Source organism: Gobius niger (assembly GCF_951799975.1).
Source record: "Gobius niger genome assembly, chromosome: 1".
Taxonomy (NCBI): Eukaryota; Metazoa; Chordata; class Actinopteri; order Gobiiformes; family Gobiidae; genus Gobius; species Gobius niger.
Genome location: NC_136852.1, coordinates 25,773,995 through 25,793,286, shown reverse-complemented (window position 1 = coordinate 25,793,286; position 19,292 = coordinate 25,773,995). Strand labels below are relative to the sequence as shown.

General features: G+C 42.4%; 2 protein-coding genes across 4 annotated transcripts; one reads left to right on the top strand and one right to left on the bottom strand.

Annotated features, from left to right (window-relative positions):
* Positions 1-257: 257 nt before the first annotated feature.
* Positions 258-8,281, bottom strand: kcnj13 (potassium inwardly rectifying channel subfamily J member 13). Its single transcript, XM_079558425.1, has 4 exons — positions 8,166-8,281; positions 6,620-6,906; positions 1,955-2,475; positions 258-1,002 (listed from the first exon to the last, which is right to left on the bottom strand). The coding sequence occupies exons 3-4, from the start codon at positions 2,442-2,444 to the stop codon at positions 434-436; spliced, it is 1,059 nt and encodes a 352-aa protein (XP_079414551.1). The 5' UTR covers positions 2,445-2,475; positions 6,620-6,906; positions 8,166-8,281; the 3' UTR covers positions 258-433.
* Positions 8,176-16,705, top strand: vezf1b (vascular endothelial zinc finger 1b). Of its 3 annotated transcripts, XM_079558377.1 has the most exons (8): positions 8,176-8,316; positions 10,641-11,067; positions 11,317-11,689; positions 11,921-11,990; positions 12,098-12,281; positions 13,091-13,132; positions 13,635-13,700; positions 13,814-16,705. In XM_079558377.1, exons 1-8 carry the CDS (start codon positions 8,284-8,286, stop codon positions 14,182-14,184), a joined length of 1,566 nt encoding a protein of 521 aa, XP_079414503.1. In that variant the 5' UTR covers positions 8,176-8,283; the 3' UTR covers positions 14,185-16,705. The 3 variants fall into 3 exon arrangements, with proteins under 3 accessions (XP_079414503.1, XP_079414504.1, XP_079414505.1); XM_079558378.1 differs by lacking the exon at positions 13,635-13,700; XM_079558379.1 differs by lacking the exons at positions 13,091-13,132; positions 13,635-13,700.
* Positions 16,706-19,292: the final 2,587 nt, after the last annotated feature.

The window sequence follows — 19,292 nt, the reverse complement described above, 5'->3', positions numbered from 1 at the left end:
GTATATTGTGTTGGTCATGACTCTCTGGGGATCACCCAAACATTTATTTTCGTAGCTCCATTTAAAGTTACTGTATTACACACAGTAAACTAGATGTGTGCTTTTATTTGTATGATGTTTTTCACAGTGGACACTGTTAACTTGTATTTCTGATTAATTGCTTGAAATATTCTACGGTTTGTAAATGCAAAGTGAAATGAAAGTGGTGAAAAAATATTTCCTACATTATTTTAGGTCAATATTAAAGTGATAGTGACTGCATAGGACGCACAGGATGCACATGATCCTATTCTACAGTCGAATCATTGGTTGGAGAGCATTTCCTTTTCAGGTGAAGTCCTGCTGTAAGTCAATCTTCAGCTTTGAGCCTAAAACTTTCATAAGATCTAATTATTGACGGCTACGATAAGTGAAAGGTCCCTTTGAGTTCCGCTTACTCCATGCGCTCGCTGCCGTCTCCGTTGATCTGCACCACACAGTCCTTGTCCAGGGGTTTGGAGTGAGCCGTGCTGAAATACTGAGGGCTGACTTTGAACTGACCGCGGCTGTCCATCCCCAGCGCAGGCACAAACCTCCGGTCGAACTGCACCTCCTGCCGCAGATAGGACGTCCTCTTCTGGCAGCTGTCCCCACTGCCCTCCTGCGCCGAGAGGAACGCCACCAGCTCAAAGTGGGCTGTGGAGCTCTCACACAGGACAGGGTACAGCGGGCTCCTCCTGTCCAGAGGATGGTACCACGTGAGGGGGAAGAAGAACAGGGGGCATGGCTGACCTCCCAACTGGTCCAGATAGAAGTCCACCGAGGTTTGGTGTAAGGCCTGCCCCTCACACTCCTGGTACAGGACTGCACTGAGCCTGACATCCACAAGGGGACGCCACAGCAGGTTGGTGGCCCGGATCATGAGGCAGGTCTGGCCTTGGTGCTGTCCCACGACTGCCTCTGGACTGAACTGAATGGACCCCGCGCGCTTCTGTGGACGAGCAATTTTTGCAACAAATGCACCTATGGGACAATATCATTGTCAATTCATGGATGCATAATTAGACTGTATTATGAGTTTTAGAATGACACACGTTTAGTAAAAGCACAACAAACTTCCCCAAGGTCTTCATAGTCATGCATAAATCAGAGATCTCCAAGTAGCCCTTTCTAGATAGCTCACCAAAGACTCACATTTTAGATGCATTTTCTGTTTGTTCTGAACATGCTGATCACAATCTAAGAAAAGTTTGGTCAAGTATAAGGACTAAATTCACATAATTTTCTGTGAAATACCATCTTGGCCACTCATTTACACGGGTGAAAGTCGCATTTTACACAAGTGTCTGAAGCATGAGTAGCCCTCTGACGTTCTTATTGAGTAAAAGTAGCTCGCCGGGTAAAAAAGGTTGGAGACCCCTTGCAGAAATTAATCTTGCAGTCACACAGAAGTGGTATGTTACTTAGCAACAACTGCCTGACTGAAAGAGGTATGATCACCTTTCTGCAACAACAGCCTCTACGACCACCAATCAGTCACAATAAAACATGACTACAGGCAGGATCGGCAAAAGCACTCCCAAGGAGACAACAACTGTATGTTTGCACAGTGTCTTGGGGATGGTAAAACTGTAAGTGTTTTAATTTTAACAGATGACAATGCAGACTTCATACTGAAGTCTCTTAAACCAAACAATGTGTTCATCATGAAGCTCTCAGGTGCACAGAAAAAGCACAGAGGCTACATGCATGTCACATATTTAGCTCAGGACTGAAATTGAATATGGATGAAATGAATTAGCACTGCATTACAGTTCAGTTCAGTGCTGATCCTGTTGTTGTCCACCTGCAGGTTGTAACTAATGACAGAAAGTTACACATAGAGGCATGTGGCAAGCATGTAGTAGATCAAAAGTGATTTGTATACACTACCGCCTGTACACTTCTGTCTATAACATCGTTGTCTGTGGGTTACCTGTGATAAAGGCCTCCAGCATCAGCCCCAGCAGCATCTGCACAGCCAGCAGCGCGATGGCACTGGGGCAATCTCCACTTGGGTACATGGTGCCGTATCCTATGGTCAGCTGTGTCTCCAGAGAGAAGGAGAAGGCTGCCGTGAAGCTGTTGATGTACTTTACACACACTATATGCCCCTCTGGAGGAGCGTCATGGTCCGGTACGTCCAGATCTCCATTGAAATGAGCCAGGAGGTACCAGAGGCAGGCGAACAGAAGCCAGTGGAAGAGGAAGGACAGGCAGAAGGCCAGGACCACCCACCGCCAGCGCAGAGCCAACATGAGCCCCCACATGTCCTGAAGAGCCAACAGCCAGCGCCCCTGCCCCAGAGCCGCCCCGGAGCCCAGCGAGCAGCGTCCGTCTTTACTGACCAGTCGCTGGCAGGACGGGCGCGACAGCAGCGACTGCTTACCCCCCAAGAGGCTCAGGCTGTACGACTTAGTGCTCATGATGGCGTGAGGTGCAATGGTGACGGTGATTCTGAAATGTAAAAAACAGAGAGGTAGATCAACACAGAGTTCAAACCCAATGATGTTACTCATCCACTCAACCTTGTGTCCGACAAAATCCATCCATCTCATTGTTGCATCTGCAGTTTATATTTCACTGCTGACCATGACAAAGTCTGGACAAATTCCAAAGCTTTGTTTTTATCTTTTTTTTTTTTTATCTGCATCCGCAACTACTCACTCCTGTCAATTTGTCATTTAGATGTCATTATCCTGGAAAAGCACTTGCAGAGGGTCATATTTGGGCCCCCAGGTCAGGTCTAAGTGTGAATGCTGCTTGGAGCCTGAGGCGGGGAGTTGCTGCTGGCCGTTTGATGGAGAGAGTTCTTTCTGTGGTTCCTGCAGAGACACATACAGCCTGAGGGCCTCTTCTGTTTTCTGAGACACATCTGTGAAGACTGGGGCAACAAAAATAACACTTCCATCACTTTACAGTCATGGGATGGAGCAGAGAGGCACAACATGCAGATCGCCTGTCATGGTCCTAATTTTTACAAAGGTTATTGAGAGGGACCGGGGTTATTGTTTTTTTCAATGCGCTCATATGTTATAGGGAAAAAGAAGGTTCTAATTCAACCACTTTATCTGCCGGTCACTGCTCTCACGTCTCACAGTTCTTTTTATGGGTGGAGGAAAAACTCCAACTTTCCAAATATTTTGCTCTATCGTATCTTTGCTACTGTTCCTTTCACTATTGTCACAACCTGTTCCCACTGCACCACATCTACTTCCAACATCAGCATGGCTCATGGCTTGTTTGAAGGATGGAGCTAGGTGACCAGCGCTGCCCTGTCCCCTGAGTTTGTATTTCTATGTCAATATTGTTGCCAAGAGATTAGAGACTGTCCCAGCTGGGAACAGGTCTGAAAACAGCGGTGTCCGAGCAGGAATGTGCCCCTCATGTGGGACACTGTGCGGCTCTGGGCCCAAATCTGCACCAATTACAATCCACTGCGCTCCTGACAAGACAGTGACATGTGCAGACATTATATGTGCTTTTGTTTTCACATGGACACAGCTGTAGAACCAGCAGGAGCAGAAAGATATAGGGCCTAAAGACAACAGTGCTCATGTAATTGTTTGATCTAGGCATATACTATACTAGTTACATCACTCGTGAAAAAGTCAGGTGCAACATACTATACTATACCTCTGACAATTCAACTGAAGCACACTCAGCTGAAGAATCAATAAGTCTAAGACAGTATGAGGCTGTGTGATTGACCAGAACTTCTCGCAGGCACCATACAATTGTCATATTTTATCATTTAAAAAAAAGTTTTAACGTTTAAATAACTATATAACTATATATATATATATAATATTAATATATTAACACATTATGGTCCAAATTCATTCCTAATGTTTCCAACATTTGTAGCACTCCCATTATTCACAGGGACAGGGTTTATTATAGGCACAACGAGCCTGCGAATTCATGAAATTGATACAAATAAATGCTTAATAATTATATCGACAGTGTTCAGCATAAAAAAATGTCTGAGTTGACATTATACTAAATGAGGTCAAAACTAATTTTGTTCCATTACTAAAAAAAAGAAAATCAGGTATTGTTTCTTTAATTACCTCCTCGTGGCACTAAAAGCACCTTAGTTATGCGAGAACAGCACATGAGTGCACTGCTGCAGTTTGGCCTGAGGCTGTTCCCGGGAGAGTGAGACCCTCCCTCAGAAAACAGTGCTGTCCTGAAGAGGTCAGTCAAATTAACTCATGTTTAACACTCACCACCATGAGCTGTTCAGATTTGCCTTTACATTGTTGTGGCGTCAAGTTACTGTCACCTGTGCACAATTCTGAAATTGTTTTGATAAACTTTTAACTGTTTCTTCCAGATTTCAGGCAAACCCAGACCAGCTCGTATCGGCTCAAATTGAATCGTGTACATTTGATGGTTTGTGTGTTAACAGAGAAGACAAACTTCATTTTAATATCAGAATAATGACAAATACCTATTGGTCAGTCCTCAGTATTTTAGTATATTGTCAGACATCTAATCAGTTGTTGATGTCACTTAACTTAGGGCTTTGGACTGCTGTCTTAAACAGTCAGACGCAACAACCAGTAAGCAATTAAGTTTCAACTTCCAAACATACATAACTTAAAACAATATTTTGAGATTTGATCATGTGAGTTGGTGGTCAGTGTGAGCAAGGCTAAATAAAGACACAAGCTCAGCCCATAGCAGAGATAACAGTGTAATGGAAGCTCTATAGGTCCATTGTGGACCTGCTGCTCTCAGACACAGGTCTTTGTGGCTTTGTCACATGAGAGCCGTGTGCTGAAGCTTCACAACAGTTAAACCAATCCTCCACCAGGCCTACTCAGAAACAGGTATCACCCAGATCTTCCTTCTTCACAAAAGCCTAAATTGAACCTTCAAGAGGCAAGTCAATATGGCCAAATTTCCTAAAACTGTTGACCAGTTCACTCACTCTCCAAAAAACACACTCATTCATGCACCAGTGCACATGAACACTGAAGGCAAAACATGTGAACTGCCATGTCCACATACACCACAGTCATCACCAAACTTCTAAACAGATGGAAAACACTGTGTTTATGAACCACTCGCCACACCACAGAACCCTTTGTCAGAATCAGTTTCTCCTGAATTTTAGGAGTTAATGACTTGGCCCTCTCTCTATGATATCGACACAGCTTCGCGGGTCAAATACTTTCTCCAATGCTGCATGAGTTTTCGTCCACTAACAGCGAGCCTTGGTCTGCCTGTAGCCTGCTATCCGTGTGCCTCATCATAAAGACTGTCTGTCCCTTTAAGGCCTATGTTTTAATAAGAGCCGCTGCAGCTGTGGAAAGTTCTGTCACTTTCACACTTGGACACAGATGTTTGACACCGACTGCACCACATACAATTCACCACCTTGAGAAACAGAGCCTTAGCTAAAAGAGAATTTGACTCATGCAGGCTATATAACAAACTATACCTTGTGTACAAGGTAAATTCAAACAAAATGTTCATATCAAATACTTAAATTCACAATGCAGGAAGCTGGAAGCAAAGGTGCAGGTGCAATCTGAGGATTTGACTAAACTTTCTGAAAGGTTCAAAGAATAGAAAAAAATAATTTAACTTATTTAACTTTATAACAGATAAATGTAGCACAAAAAAGCAAACAAAAACAATAAAACAATGGACTTGACTACATGTACTACATTAGACGTTAACTACATGTGATTGATACATATTGATGAGATCACAGTGCCTTTGTTTTTCTATCAGCAGCCACTAACCAGCACTTCCAAATATTGATTTAACTTTTACAGTATATCAGGGATTGTCAACCTGTGGTGTGTCTCCCCACTGGCAGGTTTGCGTAGAGACCAAAATGGAGATTATTTAACACTGCTTCATTTTGTTTGGACATTGGACAAAACTTCAGTGACTCGGGTGAACAGTTGCTGTGTAAGTTGATGAATGATTCCTATGTCAGCATTCATCAACTTATACAGCAACTTCACTCATCACCTTTCTCAGCCCAAATCTCCCAAGCGAGATCAAACAGAGCACGCATTTTTCAATGAATTACTGAAATTGCAATACAATACAGTCAGCTATAAAATACTTATTTATTTTTCCTTTTTCCTTCTTCTTATAATGATCATTTATTGTATTACTCAACTGCTGTATCTATTCTGTACATTCTGTTTCATTGCCCCAATTTCTTTGATGAAGCCTAAACAAAATTAAACACTTAGTAATCAGCAGCATGAGACCATCATTTTTTTGAAAGTTTTTTCTACATCACATATTTTCACTGCGATAGTAACAGTGGTGGTATTACAGCAACGACTGCCTAGATTTATTGTATATAATACTATTCATTCATGCTGAAAACAAGGGCTAACTGTTTTTAGAAATAGCAACTCTTGATTATGCCTAATGAAGGCCTTGCTGCTGAAAAAATGCTACCTACCTGGAAATAAATCTCACTTTTGCAAGAATGTGTGGAAGAATCTTCTTTTTTTCGTTACATGAACATTATGCACAGACAATGGTTGGAACAATTTGGACTTAAAAACTCGAGACCCACCCATTACTCTCATAGTGTCCCCAAAGTGTGTTTTGTACTCACCAAAGTCAACCGTGACCTGTTCACCTTTTTGACCTGGGGTGAACCAGCAGTCTCTTTGGTAGTTCTTTGGTCGAAAATGTTTTAATCCAGTTGTTTTAAATGGTGGAGGTACTGGTGGTGGAGTGCTGCAGTGCTCCTCGGTCTCTCTGGCCGGCCTTGGGATGATTCACTCGGTCACATTTCACTGCGTGAGGCCTATTAGAGCTGAGCAGGGTGCGAGGAGGGAGGGGCATCTCGGGGCATCTTCACACAGTCGCTTGTTGTGGGTTGGATTCCCACTGCTGCCCCTATAGGAAAATTAATGTCAATTTGGGCTGAAACGGAAAGGTACAATTCATGTTGGTCAACTTCACAAAATCTAGTGTGTTTTTAGTGCCACTGTCTTCCTTTCCACATTGAAGAATGACCCATTTTGCACTGGTCAGAGCAGCTTATATTCTGTGGTTTATTTATTTAGATCCCCATTAGCTACTCAATTAAGCAGCTATTCTTCCTGGGGTCTTAACAATTTTAAACAAATATTACAACAAGGCTGTGCAACAATAAAGACAAATACATGGTAAATTTTCATGTGACAAACACATAATCTTCTTGCATGAGCCGTGTTGAAATACAATTTGAAACTTGCATAAAACATGCCCAAAATCTATAACAGATAACACATAATCTATGAATGAGTAAATCATCATGTTCCAGCATAGTCTGTAATAAGGCATCTCTTTAAACAATTCAAGTTGACTTTTGCTCAGGCTGGTGGAAATTTTGATGCACACAGTTAATTAAAAATTAACAAAAGCACCGAGAAGCCTGTCTTTTTACAAGCCAAAGATAAACAACACAAAAGACTGTTAAGCCTAGCTGGAGTAAAAGATAAACTTGCAGTGGACTGCAAGGTCAAGCCTTTTTCACCTTCAGACAACAACAACAACAACAACAGCAGTCTACCGTATTCCACTTTAAAGATGGAAAAGAGAGCTGAAATGTCTCCAAATTGTGTCTGTGTATGAGAAGGTCTTCATCATAAATGCACCTCTTAATCACTTAGGCTAATAGAAACAACAAAAGTGTTTCAATAGAAGTTTTGAGCAGTCAAAAGGATTGTGAACCTGCCACTATATAAGTGACAGGTTCACAAACTAGCCTATCAAAAACATGATAACCTTAATAACATGTGGTTTACCTTTAAATTACATGTTGAGCTTCTAAATAAGTGCAAATCAAATAAACTGAATGAATGAGCAAAAGTAGTCTTTAGGAAACTGTAGAAACAACGCCATCTGTTGATTAAAAAAATAAAAATAATAGAGAGAAATGTTTGCGGATTCCAAGCAATAAATTGGATACAATAATAATGTTTATGCTAATTATAAGTTATACAATAAACTGTAAGGTTGAAATAGATATAAGCTTCTTGAACTTAACTAACTAGAAAATGAGAAAGAGATTATGAATATATAAAAAGACGATAAAAACAAAAACAAAAACACACAAAAACACAAAATGACACACATACACATGAGAGAAATATCCTAATGAAGTGAATCACCCGGAGTACGCGCTGTAGTTGCGCCATAAGCGTCACCGGAAGTCGTAACTGCCATGTTTAGCTGCTTTGTTTTAGGTCCTTGTTGGTTTCCTGCAGATTTTAGCCTTTAACACTCGCAATGGAGCCGAGCTGGAGTACATATTTGTTTCAAGTAAGTGGTGCAGTGATGTGCGATTGAAACCTACAACCGGGTTTGTGGTGTGTCCTAAAAATCACCACAAAATTGTTTTCTTTTACTTTCTGGAGAGGGGTGCTTAGCCGAGCAAAACAATGGTGTTAGCATTAGCTTGGCAGTTAGCTGAGCGCAAACCCTAAACCTGTCTTTAATTGGAAAGTATTAGCCATAATCTCACACGAACCAATAGCTACAAATATTGTGCATGCAACGGTGTACAGCATGCTCGTATGCCTTCGTTTAAGCTTCTCAAATGACCCGGAAAAAGGCTTTTTACTGCTAATAAATTTGATGCGCGCGTTAGCCATTTTGGTTCTGGAGGCTAATGCTAGTCTATTGAACGCATAAAGTGCTCATGCTTGGCTAAGTATCTTGTTGGGTAACCATACTTCTGTGACCTATTTCTCTCTACGGGTGTTCGTTTAATCGTAGCTCGGTGTTGTTGTGCAGCGAAGCGAATGGCTCTATCAGATTTGCAACATTACATGAAACTTGGCTGTGCTAAGAAGTTCGATGGAAATGGCAGCGATGCTAACTCCTGAGAGAGTTGCTCACACGCGGACTTCCTTGCGAGCTGTAAACGATACTCTGCGTTGGAGAATACAACTGGATAAGAGTTTCAGTGTAGTATTCGAAGTATTCCAACCATTTGAAAGCTACTGCATTTCCGAGAAGTGCGGATGCCTTTTACTTTTGTGGAAGTACCTGCTTCGAGCGTTAAAAGAAAGTTTCAGCATGAATCCTCTGTGTTAAATAAAGATGCGCCTAAATGCCTAACAACTATTTAATTAGCTCTGCATTAAATCACAATCTGCAACTTTATCTCTAAATTATGTTTTACTACACATATTATTCACATGAGTTTACTGCAAACTTGTACATGTATTAGATAAAACATTGTTATTTGTTTATTTGCTGGTCTGTTGTCTACATTAGAGCAGTATTTTGTGCCCTATAAAATAGTAACGGGACTCTGGCTCTGTCCTCAACTGTTGCAGCTGTTTTTTGTTCAGAATGACGCTCAGAGCTGCTCTCAGATGGTGATTTGTTCTAATTGTGGCAGACGCTCATTATTCAGCCTGAGTGATTCTGTTTAGTCACTGTGGTAATGCCGGGCTTGTGGATGTGGAAAGTATCTAAAAGAGAAAAACACAGCAAAAGTTTAACTTTTTTCTTACTTGGATTGTTTTGCTCTTTTTGTAGCAGTAATAATAAAGTCGCTGTACTATGAAGGTTTCACGTGTGTAAATGCAGTGGTGTAATGTGTAAACAAACGTCAAAGCCTATGTGTTCTTGTAGTCGATATTCTTATGCTTACTGATATTGTGCTTCTTACTTTTCTAGAGTTGTTAGCATGTGATGTGATACTTTTACTCAATTGACATAGGTTTATAGGAAATGAATCACAAAGTGGATAAAACCTGAGACAACAACAACTTAACATGGTTAGAAGATAAATCAACCAAGTTTTGTTCAGTTGAACTTGAAAGTTTGAGCCTTAACCCCGGGTCTGTTTTGGATTAGGCCTGGACTCATATGGCCCAGCAGACACTGGGGCTTTGGCTAAAGCAACACCAATTAGATAGATTTCCAAAGAGTACAGTTGAACTTGAAATGTCTGTATGTTTTGGGGATTTTCTCTTGGAGCAGGTGTTTAGCAGAAGGGAACATAAACTGAGACAATGGTGCATTGAATGTCCTTAAATCTTGGGACAATGACCAGAGCAAACGTACGAGTCGTAAATAAAGAGTGAGCAGCGGCGCAGAGGATGAAACAGGACGTCTTTAGTCTGCAGCTGCTACCGCCATTGTCCCATTGGTCACGGCCCGCCCCAGTGGGACAGGCTCAGGGCATTTATGAATATTTCAACTGGACACAACTCACTGATTGAGATTTTCAACACTCAAGTTTAATTTTAGAGATGGTTTTCATTCATTTTTCAAAAGGTTTGGACTTTTTATTTTAGATTTCTTTATAATGCAGGTTTTAGCTTTGTGTAAAAGGACATTTTGTGAATAAAATGTTGGTACAACAAACAATCTCAAGGGCTTACTTGAGGTTACCCCCTCCCCCCACCAAATTTAAAACTTTCTCAGACTGATGGAGCATCTTATGTATTGAGCTTTATAAATGATCCCACAGCTGTTGAGGTCTGAAAAGATCTGCGTTTTCAATAAATCATAATGAAATGTCACAATCCAATTGTAACGTCATGTTTTGCTGCCGTGCTGTCAAATAAAAATAATAAAAAACAATGACATTTTTCAGTCAGAAGTCTGATTTAAACTTTGTTTTGCAGCAGGCGAACGAGGCTCTCCATCACCAGCACTCGGTCTCCGGTAACAGCCTGCTCCCACTGCTGAACTCTGGCACCGACCCTCCAGACCAGAAGCCGATATTACCAATCCCTCTGGATCAGAAACCGCCGGTTAGTGCGGCTGAGCTTCTCAAAGACAATGTAGCCAGCGGGACAGGCGCGAACACAGTGGGGGGCGCCCCTGTGGTGATCAAAAAAGAGCCCAAATCCAAAACTCCATTTGTCTGTGTCTACTGCAACAAGGCGTTTCGAGACAGTTACCACCTGAGAAGACATGAATCCTGTCACACGGGAATAAAGATGGTCTCTAGACCCAAGAAGATCCAGACAGCGCCCACCATGGTCCCGCTAATATCCACCGTTCCCCGAGAAAACAATGCAAACCAGTCCTACGTCACTACAGTGGCTGGTATGTATGCTTTTTTTATTGTCTTGTTTATTGTTGTACTGGGCATAAAGGCAAAAACATGTCTGATAAACCTGGGCATACAGACCGTGAGGCTCATTCATTTCATGCAACAACTAATGACACACTAGGTCTGTGAATTTGTTCTGCCAAGATGTCCTTTGTCTGCATGTCTAAGTAAAAATAATGAGTAATAAACTGCAGGTTAGTGATCAATGTGTTGTATAATGTTCATTTCTCCCTCATCTGAAGGTATAATGACGACGGCCACGACCTCCACAGGGGCCAGTATTATGACTCCAATGCACCAGCAGCACCACCACCACCACCAGCAGCAGCAGCAGCAGCAGCATCAACAACAGCAGCAGCAGCAGCAGAACATCCCCAAAAAGTCCCCCAAACCCGTGAAGAAGAACCACGGCTGCGACATGTGCGGCAAGGCCTTTCGGGACGTGTACCACCTGAACCGCCATAAACTGTCCCACTCGGACGAGAAGCCTTTCGAATGCCCCATCTGCCAGCAGCGCTTCAAGAGGAAGGACCGCATGACCTACCACGTGAGGTCACACGACGGGGGCGTGCACAAGCCCTACATCTGCTCCGTCTGCGGCAAGGGCTTCTCCAGGTGGGATCATTCTCTAGTTAAAAATACTTTCGTCGTCATCCAGGCAATAACACTGACATCAATGCTTTTCAAACAAATCTGAATCAAACAAGGCAGATCTTAACACAGACGTTTGGTTTGATTTTATAACATAATGAAGTTTTTATACCACCTCATAACACTGTATTTCAAACACCTTGTTGTGCCTTATCTGTAAAAATGTGTTCACTGCATGCCTCTCTCCTCTTATAGACCTGATCATCTCAGTTGCCATGTCAAACACGTCCACTCGTCAGAAAGGCCCTTCAAGTGCCAAGTAACGGTAAGGCATGGCTAACCTCGAGTGTTGTGTGCGTGTGTGTCCACTGAAGCACCGTGCATTCATACATTTGCAGTACATTAATTTCTCTCTCAACATCCAACCCTCAGGCGTGCACCTCTGCCTTTGCGACCAAAGACCGGCTGCGCTCCCACATGATCCGACACGAGGGGAAGGTGACCTGTAACGTGTGCGGGAAGATGCTGAGCGCCGCTTACATCACCAGCCACCTCAAGACCCACAGCCAGGCCAACTTCAACAGCAGCAGCAACAACCAACAGTGCAACAACAAAGGTGAGGGAATGAGACTGGGGCTGTCCATACACAACCAAAACTGGCCTATATTTCAACCTTATTCTTCTCTGGATTAGAATGAGACGGGTCGACGCATCTTGTGGGTGTTTTGATAACCAAAATTGTATTGTACCGCGCCCAAAGAGGGTCCAAAACCACTCCAAAGCCAGGCTTCTTTGGCCCTTGGAAGGGACGCAGTGTGCGGCTATGCAATGATTAGACGAGGGACAATTATGAGGAAAAACGCAGGTCATCTGACATTTTGGAGAAAATGGCACAAATGAATGAATTGATATGTTAGAAGATAAAGTCAGATTTATGTATTATTACATTATGAATTTATTACACATGTGGACGATTTTCAACTCATGACGTTATTGGCCAACAAATCGTTATAATGATTTTGGCCTGTTATAAGTCATTATTAGCTTAACATTTTGAAACTGGCCAAATGTATTGTATTATTGTCCGTTATTGCATTATCGGTTCCTACATTCCCTCATCTCCTGAGGTCATGATATCAAATTGCAGAACGTCTTGGATGCATCCTATGGAGGGAATGCACTGACAGCGTGAAATAGAATCCTCTACGTTCTGCTTTGATTGTCAAAACAAACTACACATTGTATCTCCACTGCTACAGATCTGCGATTCGTGAGACCTTCCCACTCTGCGCGCATTTTACCCACGTCACAAAACTGAAGCCCATGCCACCAGTGGTAGCACTAGCAGTAGTAGTAGCAGTAGAAGTAGTTGCCTCCCTATGTGCCACGCTGCTGTATAACCCCTGTGTCTGTATTTCTGAATAGGCCAAAGTGACTGGCAGTGGAACCACTCAGGGCCACGAAAAGGTAAAATGTAGCAAGTAGAAACCCCACTCATGACAAACACAAAGTGGCCATTTTATTCCTTGAATGTTGTCGCTGCATTTCCTTAGCACTGAAGACCAGCCGTAGGGAGGGAAAAAATGTTTGTGGAATAAAGGATAAATGTCAGAAAGCCGGATCAGTAGAACGACCTAAGGCTCGATGCACTCCACAGAATCATTAAAAAACAACTTACTTTTCTATTGTCCAAGCTTACAATATTCACATAGACATGTTGTTTACCCTCACAGCCACTTGAGTAGCCTCAGGTGCCCTGGGGCGATGTGACTCAGACATGGCAGATAAGTGTTTTGCTTGAGCACTTGTGGACTTGTTTGTAGTGTGCATCTAGACGTACGTTAGGTGTCAATAGATAGTTTTTGTTAAATTTCGCAATTGTTAAATTTGTTAAATTAGCATTTTTAGCGAAGGCTGGTTTAGCCTTGGAGTGAGTCTACTGATCCTGCTTTTTGAATTTACCCCTCAGGTGAGTTGACGGTAGGAGAAGTTTTAAATAACTCCTTCCAACTCCTTATTGACAACCCTCAAAAAGGTAGGTTACTCCAACACAACAGCACAGTGGCGCAGAGAGCTTTGGACCGCTATAGTTCCGTCCTGCATCAACTCCTTCAAACTCAAAACCGTTTTGCTTTCTTTCCCCAACAGATGCCAACAACGTCCACAACAACTCAGCCAGTACAACACCGGTCTCCAACTCCGTGGCCATTACTTCAGTGGCCGTGCACCGAAACGCCAACAACCCGGTCACCATTGCGGCGCAAATGAACATCACTACGAATACGGTCAACATCGCAGCGCCGGTCAATTTGCAACACCCCTCCGCGGTCACCATAACCGGCCCCGTTAACCTGGCGTCGGTGAACATCCCCACCACAGCCCACATGAACATCGCGCATCCCGTCGCCATCACTACGCCCATGCCAATGAATATAACCGGTCCGCTCAATATAGCAATGAGACCAATGGAGAGCATGCCCTTCCTGTCCCAAGTCCTGCCCTCGTCCCCGCCCTGGTAGAAAGGAATGAGTTTGGGTTTGGCTGGTGCGACAGTGAAATTGTCCTATAAGTGGGTTTCGTGGCACAAACCGTCAAACGCTTAACGGAAGAGGCGACCGTGTTTTGCCAATATACTGTAGTTCCTATTGGGATTGGTTCGTTGTTGAAGTAGTTTACAAGTTATGGAGGAAATCTGGCTGCACAGTGATGCACTCGGATATTTCGTACGGCTTGCTTCTTGCACCTGTCAATGTGATCAAAAATTCTAGTGAGCGGAACAAGAAAAGTGTATTTTAGCATGTTTGGCCTTATGAATTAACTAGTACTGTTTGAGGAGGTACTGAATTTACAGAGTTGCTCCAAAACACCCTCTTCATACCCACTTAGAGGACAATTTTAGCTTGCATTTGACCCATTGGACAGTCCTTAGTCTCTTATAGTCACCTTCATTTCCCATTGATTCTGAAATTTGCATAGATTTTTATTATTACTACACATAGCTGAGAGAGAGCCAGTTCATTTTCCTTTTAGTGTTCTTTCTCCTAATCGATAGCTTTTATTTTTAGCTTTTGAAAGACAGTGCTCTGACTTCAAAACTAGACGTTGCTAACAAAATCCAATGAAATGTATTGCTGGAGTCTTAAAAACTTGCTTTTTGATGCGGGTTTTTGTTTTAATTTCTCTTTATATTATTTTAGTGGACTTTATCAGTATTTAATAGTTTGTATTTTGTATTAAATCAAAAACAAAGCTTCCATTATGGGGAAGGTGAGAGACATTGTTTAGATGATTTCCCTCATCGTTTGGTTCAAACGCCTTTTAGGATTAGTTTGCTTTGAACCTGATTCTTCTTACTGTATATTTTGTTAGAAAGTGGATCATCACTGATGCTCATTCACAAATGTTTCACTTTCTCTGATTATGTAGTGTTTATTTTTTTTCCCAATAGGAAATCGGGCAGTAGGTGATATTGGACAGTGGATGGTTAAGACGTTTTAAATCCTGCTCTTTGTCTTTGTTCCCAGTGAATATAGGATAATCTGTCAAATTGAAGTGAATGGGCATCTTAACTTATCTTTGTCTGTTACTGACCTTTCTTTAAATTTTCTTCAAAACCAACCACTGAGAATGTCTTTCCAACGCTGACAGGACGATGTGCAGATTTGAATCTTAGAGAAAGACTTATAGGAAATCCTTTTTAAACTAAAAAATACTGTGTGTCATAGTGTATTTAAAGGTTTAAATTTGAGATATTTGAGGTCTAAACTTGATGAAAAACGATGTGTTCATTCATTTCTATTGCCTTGGCTATCATGGCAAATTACATATGCCCTGTAGGTGGCAGTATTATCAAGAGCAAATTGGTATGAGATATGTATGTTTAAAAACAAACAACTTACTGTAACACATTTTATCACTGGTCAAACTCGGGAGCAGTTACTGAGAACAGTTTTATATAATTTCACTAAGTGAACACTATAAACTTTCATTATGATCACATAGTCGGTGATGTTGGGAATGTGGGTTTTACTATAATGACCGTCCATTCACATGTTAACAAAAGCTCCTTTTTTCAAACAGTTTTGACCCCATGCAATCTAAAGGCTGTCTATCCAATCGTAACCTGTCAAGTTTGTAAAGCAAACTAAAAACAGAACTAAACATCAGCATTATACAAGTTGCTCATCCAAATTTTATCCTTTGACCAGGGGATGAAAAAATGTAACGGCAGTATTAAGTTTTCAACTCTGTGTGATTTTTTTTTTTTTTTTTTTGCATTGGTGCATAACCAAATAACTGCTAAACTAATACAAGAATACCATGCATTTCAGAAGATGTTTGTTGAAGAATAAACTACAGGGTTTGAGGTTTTGATGCATAAGACCCCATAGAGACAGATTACAGTATTTTGAATTTTGAACTCCCGATTTTGTTTTCTTCCAATATTAACCTTTGATTTTACTTTAGGAATAATTTTGGCACTTGCAGCTACCTGTAACATTGTGCACACTACACAAGCGGTACTTAAAGGGCATTTTGATTTGGGACGGTTAGTATTACATTGTATTTTTCTTTTTACATTTCAGTCAAATTTTGTGCCTCTCGCTGACGTCGAATGCATGCCGGCAGTGTCCTGTAGGGGGAGTAGTAGCTCTAAAATGGCATTATCATGATTTTAAATGTGAGTGTTGCATGTGGAAGATGAGATGAACTGCTATAGTCTATTAAAACACTAAAAATAGGTCAGAAGAGAATGGTGTTGTCCTGCACTTAGACTGTGAATACTGTGGATCAATGCGATACAAGTCAGAAGTGCTGTTCCTATTGGCTTCATATAACAACAACAAACTTAAGTGCAATCATGTGAGCCTTTACACATTTTAAATTCGGTCTCAAACACATTTTTGATGACTGAAAAAATTCAAAGCTCCTTCCAATAGTTGTCCCATCTGGTGAATTTGCTATCCCGATTCATCCACTTGTATTCAGTCTGTGGCGCTTCCCATTTTGTTTAACAGTGTGCCTGAAAGAAAACTTTACCAGACAAATGCTTCCTCAAATAAACGTGTGAGTGCTGTGAGGGAACCGTTCGCAAAGACAGCCTTCATCACCAACTTTATTTTTTAAAACATATTGACTTTTTGTTATCTGCCTTGAATGAATGAATTTTATTTTTGTATCCTTGACAATAACAACCGTTTTTATTGTTTCCAAGTCTAATGTGAAGAAGAAGAAAAAAAAGACATGCATACATTTGGCCAAATAATTTGAGGTTTTTTTTTCTGTGAAGTTTTCACCATGAATTTGGCAGAAAACGTGAAGGCAGATGAATGTAATATCTTTGTACAAACTGTTAGAGGAAGTTAGTTATGACAAACAGGAGAAATAAGTAACCTTTTATACATCTTTTTGTATTAGAACATTATCAATGGTAAGTTTTGTATATACGAAGGTTAGGCTTTCTGATTAGCAGAAAGGTTAAACATTCCTACATTTTTTTTAAATGTATGTTCATTGAAAATAATTATGTAAAAACATGCGCAATGTTTTATGTGCCTTTTATTTGGGTTTGTCTAAATAAAAGAAAACAATAAAACATGATCACAAACTGTCTTTGTTTATTTCTTCAAGTTTACTCTTAACCCCCGCCACAACCAAGTTTTTTTACATCCAGATCAGATGAACGCTGTAGGAATGAGAACTGTCTCACTGTTTGTGAGCCTCCAACCCTTCAAGGGACCAAAAGTAATGGGATAAAGTCGCAATTGTCAAACTTTTCCTTTTTAATATTTGGTTGCAAATCCTTTGCCTTAAAAAGCTCATCAGTGTCTTGCAGTAGCTTTGGGTCATTGTCCATCTGCACTGTGACGCGCTGTCTTAGCATTTGGCTGAATATGAGCTCATAATATTGCCCAAAACACTTCAGAATTCATCCTGCTGCTGTTGTCAACAGTCACATCATCAATAAATACAAGAGAACCAGTTCCATTGGCCCATAAAAGCCCAGGCCATGATGCTGCACCACCATGCTTCACTGATGAGGTGGGATGTCTTGAATCACGAGCAGTTGCTTTTTTTCTCCATATTTTTCTCTTCCCATCACTCTGGTACAAGTTGATCTTTGTCTCGTCTGTCCTAGGAGGTTGTTTCAGAACTGTAAGGCTTTTTTTTATTTTTTTTATAGATGTTTGGTGGTGAAGTCTTCTCTTGATTGTTGACTTTGACACACATACACCCACCTCCTGGAGAGGGTTTTTGATCTGACCTGTGTCTTCACCAAGGAAAGAATTCTTTGGCCATCCATCACAGTTGTCATCCGTGGTCGTCTGGGTCTTTTGGTGTTTTTCAGCTTAACGGTGTGTTCTTTCTTTTTAATAATGTTCCAAGCTGTTGAGTTAGCCACGCCTAATACTATCTCTCTAATGGGTTTGTTTTGATTTTTCAGCCTAATAATGACTTGCTTCAGTGATAGAAATAGCTCTTTGGATCATATTTATGATAAACAGAAACTGTATCCAAAATGCAAATCTGACACTTAACTCTCAATATACAAGGACCGAGACGTCGCCCGGCATGGCGCAGCCGGCAGCCGAACGCGAGCGTCTGGTGGCCGGGTCTCTGCCCACGGGGCCCGGCCGGGCACAGCCCGAAGGGACGACGTGGGCCCGCCCTCCTGTAGACCCACCACCCGCAGAGGGATCCGTAGGGGTCGGGTGTGGAGAGGACTGGGTAGCAGTCAGAGGCAGGTGCCTCGACGACCTGGTCCACATGCACAGCTTCTGGCGTTCGGGACATGGAATGTCACTTCGCTGGGGGGGAAGGAGCCTGAGCTTGTGCGGGAGGTTGAGAGATACCGGCTAGATATAGTCGGGCTCACCTCCACGCACAGCTTGGGTTCCGGATCCCAACTCCTGGGGAGAGGCTGGACTCTCCATTTTTCTGGAGTTGCCCGCGGGGAGAGGCGGCGGGCTGGGGTCGGTTTGCTCATATCCCCTCAGCTCAGCCGTCACGTGTTGGAGTTCACCCCGGTGGACGAGAGGGTCGCCTTCGGGTTGGGGACAGATCTCTCACCGTTGTCTCGGCCTACGGGCCCAACATCGGTGCAGAGTACCCGGCCTTCTTGGAGTCCCTGGGAGGGGTACTAGATAGTGCTCCGACTGGGGACTCCATTGTTCTGCTGGGGGACTTCAACGCCCACGTGGGTAACGACAGTGAGACCTGGGAGGGAGTGATTGGGAAGAACGGCCTCCCCGATCTGAACCCGAGTGGTGTTCTGTTATTGGACTTCTGTGCTAGTCGCAGTTTGTCCATAACGAACACCATGTTCAAGCACAAGGGTGTCCATAAGTGCAGGTGGCACCAGGACACCCTAGGCAGGAGGTCGATGATCGACTTTGTAGTTGTGTCATCTGATCTCCCGCTGCGTGTCTCGGACACTCGGGTGAAGAGAGGGGCTGAGCTGTCAACTGATCACCACCTGGTGGTGAGCTGGATCCGCTGGCAGGGGAGGAAGCCGGTCAGACCTGGCAGGCCCAAGCGTGTTGTGAGGGTCTGCTGGGAACGTCTGGCGGATCCCTCTGTCAGTGGGGTCTTCAACTCCCACCTCCGGAAGAGCTTCACCCAGATT